The 8719-nt window shown below is 34.3% G+C and overlaps 1 protein-coding gene across 1 annotated transcript; it reads right to left on the minus strand.

Annotated features, from left to right (window-relative positions):
- Positions 1 to 321: 321 nt before the first annotated feature.
- On the minus strand, positions 322 to 7929 carry LOC113496416 (4-coumarate--CoA ligase 1-like). The gene is made up of 9 exons (XM_026875611.1): positions 7581 to 7929; positions 7115 to 7322; positions 6638 to 6953; positions 5834 to 5993; positions 4594 to 4739; positions 4148 to 4280; positions 3348 to 3569; positions 1739 to 1909; positions 322 to 487 (listed from the first exon to the last, which is right to left on the minus strand). The coding sequence occupies exons 1-9, from the start codon at positions 7695 to 7697 to the stop codon at positions 380 to 382; spliced, it is 1581 nt and encodes a 526-aa protein (XP_026731412.1). The 5' UTR covers positions 7698 to 7929; the 3' UTR covers positions 322 to 379.
- Between the last annotated feature and the right edge of the window lie 790 nt (positions 7930 to 8719).

Genomic DNA, 8719 nt, shown 5'->3' on the forward strand with positions numbered 1-8719 from the left:
CAAATATTACCGTGAGTTCTGGTAAATCTCCCTAGACTAAGATAATATTTTTATTATGCTTTAGGTATTAGTTTTTAGTGCTAGTGGTAATCTGTTCGGCCTTATTTAAAATTAGTTATTAATAAAAATCTTGGAAAATTACTGAAACTTTTACTTTTAAACTACACTATAACCCCTTAATCGGACAGGTTTTTAATACACACTGTATGAAAAGACAACACTAAAAAAAATGAGATTCTATAAAATGTCGAGACTTGGACGAGAAGTAAGCTGACACAATTAGCATACAAAATAATTAAGCGTAAGATAATGAAACGACACTTTAAGTTGATTGAGTTTATACATAGTTATATGAGCATGAGCGGTTAAATTTAACCATTTAATTCAGCATTTCCCTCAGACGTTGGCGCATGAGCTTCCCTCTAGGGTTTCTTGGTAACTCTTGAATAAACTTTACACCTCCCCTTAATTGCATATACGGTGGGACCTGGAACATCAAAAACTTTGAGTCTTTGAACTACATACTTATAATATACTTACTGCGTTTTAAATGAAAATGAAACTTTTTAACTCAAATTCAATAAGGTTCAAATTGGTTTTCATAATTCCAATGAGGTTACTTTAAGTATTTACTCCGTAATAGTGAGAAAAGTATTAACCTATGTATAACAATTTGTAGTTTGTCCCTAGTAAACAATATCATTACGTTGAAACACAAAGGCATACAAAAACAAGACAACGTCACAATCACATTCCAATACTGCGAAAAATATAATAACAAAAAGGCTTTTTTTCGTAACAGTCAATATGGCAGGCTTAACAAGTATACTGGGGGTCTACCACTATCACCAAGTATATTAGGACTGTGATTATTGCGAAAGCGAGATGCCGCTATACATCGCGTAGCATGCCGTCTTGCTTCCACAACAGCAACCGTCTAATGATCAGTGGCCTTGACTGCTAAAACGGAGGTCGTGTGTTCGATTCCCACTTATGACAATTTTATGTGTCACGAGCGCGATAATAGATTCTCTGTCTTGGTGATTTTTTTCTATATTATGTATGTATTTAGAAATATATGTTAATTAGTTGTCTAGTACTCATAATACAAGCTTTGATTAGATGCCACCAGATGGCGTTGTGTTTGTGTTGGTTGTGGAATATTATTACTATTAAGAGGTGATAGTAGGCCCCCTAGACTTATATTCGGGCCTGTCATTAAGATGGTCGAACAAAAAAAGGTGGACGTGCTTCGTAGAAATGAAAGCGCTTTGTCGTAAGCAATATCAAATTCTCATTACTGCTAGGTATCAACTTTACTATTTCTTAATACAAATAACATTTCGCTAGAACATATCTTCTGTCAAAACATAAATCTCATCAAGTAAATAAGAATAGAACTACTAATGTGATTTACAAATTTTGAACAAAACTAGGAACGTCTCTCGACTCGTCTTAAAGTTCTCCGTGACAACTCGCAGAAAGATGCGAGAGTCAAAACTTAATTATCACTCATGGAATATTCTGAATAAACAATAAATAAACTATTTGCAGTGTCAGTTCCTATAAACCAAGTAAATATTATTTTTCTATGCGGATATCATAACAAAAAGTTATCTAATGCGTCGTATTTCATCTCAATACTGTTAAATCTCCCAAAGGAACACCGCTACGTCATATTTGCTGCCATCAACGTCTAAATGAATTACTTTTAAGTAAAATTGTTTCGCAGTCATACCTCTGTGGCAACGTAATCAATCAACTCTTTTTCAGTTACTTCCACGCCGGGTTGTTTTACGACGAACGCTGTCGGCTCTTCCCCGTACACACCGGCTGGTTTCCCGACCACACCGGCTTCTCTAACTCCTGGGTGCAACTGTAATATTGTCTCAAGTTCCAATGGAGCCACCTAAAAATAATTGAATAAGTAATGAGGTTGAAAATGGTAACATAACCTTTGAGGTTTGACATGACTTCGTATCTGAAAGTAAAGCTACAAATAAAATTAATGAAGATCCCAATGTTGTTCAGCTACGTAAAACAAATAAACTTACAGATAAAGATTACAAACTTATAATGTAGTCGAGCCACAAAAGACCCGCAGTAGAGAAGATAAGGTTACATCTAACATCTAGTACTACATATTTTCGTAATAAGCAACGGATTTAGAAATGCGTAGATAGAGAGAATACAATGGCTTATTTCTTTTATGACGTAAACCACCAAGAAAGGATTTCTCGAGATGAAACTGGTTTGAATATTTCGTTTTGTAGGTGTGAGCTTACGACAAAGACCTCAAAGCTTATGCTGGTTGGAGCTAGATTTAACCTTCTTTTGTCATGTACTTAGCTAAGATGCTATCTTTCAGTCCCTAATTATTTCTTTAGTAGGTAACTCGTTTTAAAATTATAATTATAATTCATGTAAATTTATACAGATAGCACAATGATCTGTTATATTACCGTCCCGCATGATGCGAATGACAGGAAAGATAAAGTCGTAATATCTTGGCTCGGCACACACATTGTCGACATGTGTCGTGTTATGTGCTCAGTTATCATTGTCCCAGTAGTTGTAGCGGGCCAACACTTGTGTACAGGACTCAAATAAACGAGGTTAATGTGGTTATGCATTTATGCACAGGCTACTTGAACTTTTTTCCTTTTCCTGAATTCCGATTTCTTTTATCAAAGAAACGATCTTGCATTTTAAGCTAGAGCGTGTTCCGTTTTATAACAAAACTAACCGAACTCACCAAAGTATTGTCATGAAAAAAAGGAATTTTTTTATTGATTTTTCTTTCGTTTGTAGTCATAAGGAATTTTGGCTACATTATTTGTGTACAAATATAATCAAGAACCTGTCAAAAAACTATTTACGCGTGTATTACGAGTAAAAGATCTTAGGTTTATAACATCTTTAGTGACCTATAATAACTTAGTCACGATATTAAAAAACAAAGTGTACACGGCAAACATTATTACCTTATGCCATATTGAATTAACAAAATTGGGTAAAGGTTACTATTATTTATTTCCTTAAATAGATATTCATGGTAAAAGGGTATGTGTACTCTGCGATTATTTTTAAACTAATGACGGAATTAGTAGGTTGGATTGGTTCTTAAAATAGTGAGTTTGGTGTGCTTCAAATGTACCTTTTAGCGCTCTTCCTAACCATTTAGTGTCTACCTCGATGACAGACAGATTGCCTGCTTATATAAGTATCTCAATTTTAATATGGAAATCACAAGAAATACAGTCTATCTCGTGTGAAACCGAAAATAGTTTGATGGTTTGGGATGATCGAATTACAGTCTTAAATTCTGATTAAACAGAACAACTTACCTTATAACCGTCGTACACCAGGACTTCTTTCAACCTTTCGACAATAAAGAAGTATTTATCATCGTCATAGTAACCCAAGTCTCCAGTTTTAAAGAAGCCTTGTTCGTCTAAGTATTTTGAGGGAGGAACACCGATGTACCCTTTCATAAAGACAGGACCCCTCAAACAAATTTCACCTCTTTGGTTTGGACCCAGAGTTTTACGGGTTTCTGGGTCTGCGACCTGAAAGTATTTAATATCAATAAAATTTAAAGCAAGCCAAAGAAATGTGTATTGGAATATCAGGTGAAGTGACGTCATTATCAAATACGGGGAAGTATTGATTTACTGGAAATTAAACAAAAGACGTATGAGCATTTATTAATATTATTCAGGAATTATTAATTAGAACTATTAATTTATTAGAACTATTTGGTGAACTGTGGTTAAGGTAGTTCTCATCCACTCATATTCACGTATTTACTACAAACTACAACGTTTTTGTATTAAATACACCTTTGTGCTCTGTTCAATCGATATATTTATAGTTATAAATATTATTTCGTAATTAATTCAACTGAACTGACTAAACTGTGAGAAGATGTCTGAGCTATTTGTCTGTCTTTTTGTCTGAAGAAGGGCCCTTTGCCAAGTATATAACAACTCTAACGTATATAACGAAACATGAATACACCGATCTCAATAGGTACTTAATATTAAAAGTGAAAAAAGGAGTTATATGATCAACGTTAAATTTATCGAAATGGAATCTTTTTAAAGAATTTTCTTTTTCGTCATCAAGAACTTTTGTTTTTGCTTACCTTTAATGTGATTCCCGGTGAAGCCATACCGACACTGCCAGCTTTACAGCCTTTTGTTCCCCAGCTTTCAGAAGTCAACTCCCCTGCTTCGGTCATGCCGTAACCTTGCAAAATGTTCTTAAGTTTCGGGAACCTTAAAAATTCAACACAAAATTTCAATTATGTTTATGTGGAAGCGTAAGGGACGAGATTGAATGAAGAAGTTGATAAACGGCAATACATTATGTGTAACGATTAGTCAATAATTCTTGTTTTGATCAAGCATGTAACCTGGAACTACAATTTAAAAGTTCCTAAGAGACCAAATGTGAGTTTTAGAGAGCGCATAGTTCGAACGTGATGACAACTTTCTTTTCTGAATAGAAATGCATAAAAATGATTAAAAATTACATCACATTTTATATTACTTTTCCAAAACATTAGAATGACAAACTATAGATACTTGCCTAGTTTTGACCTTTTGAATAGTCTTGTTGTGAAGAGGCGATGATCTAGAGTATATAATTTTGAGTGAATCGAGATCAAAATTTTCTGCTTCCTTCGCCTTTGATAGGTAGCAAACAAAGGAGGGTACGATAAAAGCAATGTTTACCTGCAAACAAGTAAATTAAAGTTGGAATGGTCAAAGAAATCTACATAATAATATAATACAAAGCAAAAATATTGTACTGTAAATATAAATCTGGTATTGATCCTTTTGAGGGTTGCCGTGGAGAAAACAATAAATAGAGCTTTGAGCCTCCCCATCGCCAAAATAAGGGTGCATTTCTATGTAGCCCTTCATATAATACAGACATAACTGTATCGTACACTTTTTGTTTCATTTTCCAAAATTGAATATCTTTTGTTTTTTTTCACGTTCTTTCTGACGTCAGATGAAATTGACCGTGTAAAATAGTCGTAATGAACTGGCAGTCCCAAGCGAGGATATTACGTGGGTCCATTACATAACTGAGGCAGTATCGTGGACACCCCATATCTTTGTATGATACATAACACCAACGAAAAAGGTCAAGTGCGTAGTTTTCACAGGCGCGCATTTATGAAAAGGTTCATGAATGCGGAAGAAGCGGAAAAGGCGCGTCAATATTGTAACATGCGCGGCTCTAGGTTTTGTTAACATTTGTAGTGAAAAATCTATGTACTTGTAAAAAACCTTATTTTTCTACTTAACGACGACCGCAAAGTGTGGTGTCATTTCCAGACTACGACATTCCGTGACGACAATAATAAATGAATGGGTAGTGCCGCGGCAGTTAAGTAGTGATACCCAGACTGAGATGCTGAGGTCGACGACCTCGAGATTTTAGTAGGATCACGGTTGGCTGGCGACTACGTTCAGTGTAAAACATCAAAGTTTTTGCATAAAAAAGATTTTATGCCAAAAATAAAAATTTTTGCTCGGTAATTTAGAACGGATATCAAATGATGGTATTTATTCTCAAGCTTAAAGGTTTCATGCAATTTTCTATGGCAGATGAAATTAAACTTATCCTAAATGCAATAAATTATTTTGTAACTGTATCCCTTAAACGTAAATATTATATGACCAATGTAACGTTTAATTTTAAACCTGTTTGATGTACCAGTTAACATTTGCCAAACAAAACAGCAATGAGCCGTAGATAGAATACATAATAGTATATATAATAGAAAACATTTCATATACTGTGTATAGTAACTTACTCTACAGTCTTGGACGCTCTTCAAAAAGGTCTGGGGTTCCGCCTCATTGACATACACCATTTTCCTTCCTAGAGCCAGGAATTTGTACGTCATGAACGTGTCATAATTATGGTACCATTCGCCGAAAACAAATGCCGTTTGGAGGGAGTCGTCGCTGAAGCTGGAATAATATTAATTTTGATCGTATGAGTATGTATTTCAGTAATTCGTTGCATTGAAGCATTTTATTGTTTGTCGCTACAGCTTTCATAAATTTCAAATGATCTGTGATATTTAGAACATTGAGTCTATTTTTGAGTTGAATTCTAATATTAAGAAATTTCGTTATTTTTATTGCCATTTTGTATCCAATGGCAACAACCTATTGCTTTCAATTGTGTTGTGTATTTTGTAAATCAAATTGTGTTTTCGAAATGTCGTTGCTGATTGTTTACATTGAAGGTAAATTATTGGGCGTTGTATCACAAGTAGATCACGTTTGGATTTCGAATAGTTCCGACGATTTTATATTTCATTTTGATAGTAGTCAGACTCAATACGATTAGACTAAGAAAAAACTAATTAGATGTGTGTTGTCGACGCACAGATATGGCATACGGAGCTTTGATAATTATTAATACATATTGAAAATGAGTCGTTTTTTTACTTCTCTTTTTACAACCACTGATGAGTTTTTATAGTATCTACTAACTTTTTTCTATCAAAGTCTCATAATTAAATGGAAAAAAGGTATTTAAAAAACCAACTGTAAAGTACATGAAATATTTAAACTTAATTATCGAACATAAATCAATGAATACTTACTCATCAGGCAGACTATTGAGGATGCAATTTAAATGAGTCAGTTGCACGCCTTTTGGCATGCCCGTAGTGCCCGAGGAATACAAAATGAATGCGATGTCGACCTGTCCCTGAACTTGCATTGGTTCAAACTTATTTATGTCAACGTCATTCGTGACCAATGTCCTGATCGAAATTACTGATTCCACGCCATCGTCCAGAGTTATGAACTTCTCTATGCAGTCGAAACTCAGTAATATATCGCTGTATGTTTTCCAAAAGAAACTCGAGCATATAAAATATTTTGGCTTCGTAATACTTATCTTGTGCTTTAATACCGCTAAAAAGCAAAAGTTTTATGTTAACATAAAATCCCAAATTCATGGTATGTTACAACCCTAAACTCTTTCTCAGTCAATATTATCTTACAAAATTTTAAAGTTTCCATAAAATATATGAGCCGTTTAAAGAGCTCGGTGCAAGAAAGGTATTTTGTCTCACCTCTACCGCTCTTTAAATCATAGGGAGTGTACGTCGCTCCAGTGAACACGATTGCAAGAACCGTCGGGACGAATTCATTGCGTTTTTCGGATCCCACTGCAACAATGTCGCCCCGCCCCACTCCCAGCTTTGTCAAAGCGGTGGACATATTGACGGCATATTGTGTGAATTCCTTGTATGTTAGTTTCTCTCCGGTTTCGCCCAGCTCCTAGAGATGTTGAATACAATTGCTTTGATTGAGATGTGTCTCTAGATAATAGTAGATAGGATAGACTTTAGCTTTGAAGTCATTTCTAGTATTGCCAGAGTGTGCAAAATATTATTAGGTATACGGTTCAGTTGTGTGTATTAGATAAATTGCGATTTACGAGTAATGTTACTACGAGTTTATCTTGAGGAAAAAACAAGTAATAATATCTGTTGTTTACCATATGAGAGCAATAGATGCTAAAATAATGTAACTTACCAAAGCAATTTCATCCCGTCTAAGGCGAAGTCGATCCAAAATAAACTTCCCGAAATTCAAATGTGCGGGTACTTGCACATTCTGATCACCGTACACATAGCCATCGTCGTTCATCATCTTGATACGGGCGAAAACAAAAAGCAAACGCAATCACGACGCACACTACACTGTATGCTATGAATGAGACTCTCCTGTTATTTATACTCCCAATTAAAAATAAATTGTTTTTAATTACCCTAGAAGATAAACGAATGACGGACGCCTCGAGACTGAGTTCATCACATCGTAGATTAGCTAACGTAGAGGTAACATTTACCACGCCCTCTGCCTTCAGTAAGTGGTTTTAGGGAAACAATAGGGTAATAAACTGTGTAAAAGATTGTTTGCGTTACATTAAAGTAGGAACACAAACATGATAATGTGTGTATAGCTTTAGTAGTTACCATGTCCTTGCGGCCTTGGAGCATACAATGTATGCTTGTAAACATTATTTGGATTAAATAATAAGTAAGCGTAATTTTAAACTTATTTAGAATAAAACAAATATTTTTATTAAAGTTTTGTAACAAAAAAGTAAATATGGAATCCTTTTCCTAAGATTCCGCTACAAGCTCGTTCGAGTACTCTTGAACCATAATAGATAGACAATTGAAATTCTCACAGATGATGTATTAAATAAGAATCGTCGAAGACAGTCAAGCTAAGTTTGGAGATGACAAGAGTTTTTTGCCATTCATCCTAGTATTTTGTCGGTAACCCTCGGTATCACAATTCCTACTCGCACTTGACAGATTTTTTGTTTAACCCACATGTTATATATATTTATTATTTTATGATTCTTTAACTATTTCACAACAACAATATTTTGTCATTTCTAATACTATGAATTGATATTATGTTGTTTTAGTTCATCTAAATTTCCGCTCTTAGATAAGTGATAAGAGTAATATTTATTATTGAGAGACATTTGGAAAGGGGACAACACACCAAGGCGCACTTGAAGAAAATAATCATTTGTGAATTATGAATTACAGATTAATCAAGAGTTAGAGAAAACATATTTAACTATTTAGGAACATGAAGAATTATAAGTATGTTTTTTACACATATTATTATTATTTTTAGCAATTTACATTTAA

Source organism: Trichoplusia ni, chromosome 8 (genome assembly GCF_003590095.1).
Source record: "Trichoplusia ni isolate ovarian cell line Hi5 chromosome 8, tn1, whole genome shotgun sequence".
NCBI classification, from domain to species: domain Eukaryota; kingdom Metazoa; phylum Arthropoda; class Insecta; order Lepidoptera; family Noctuidae; genus Trichoplusia; species Trichoplusia ni.

Excerpts from the sequence above, each read along its gene's own strand:
- LOC113496416 (XM_026875611.1), bottom strand. The coding sequence starts at position 7,697 with ATGATGAACGACGATGGCTATGTGTACGGTGATCAGAATGTGCAAGTA. Across the intron at positions 3,570-4,147 it reads CACCGGGAATCACATTAAAG|GTCGCAGACCCAGAAACCCG; the intron begins GTAAGCAAAAAC and ends AAATACTTTCAG. Across the intron at positions 1,910-3,347 it reads TGGTGTACGACGGTTATAAG|GTGGCTCCATTGGAACTTGA; the intron begins GTAAGTTGTTCT and ends AATTATTTTTAG.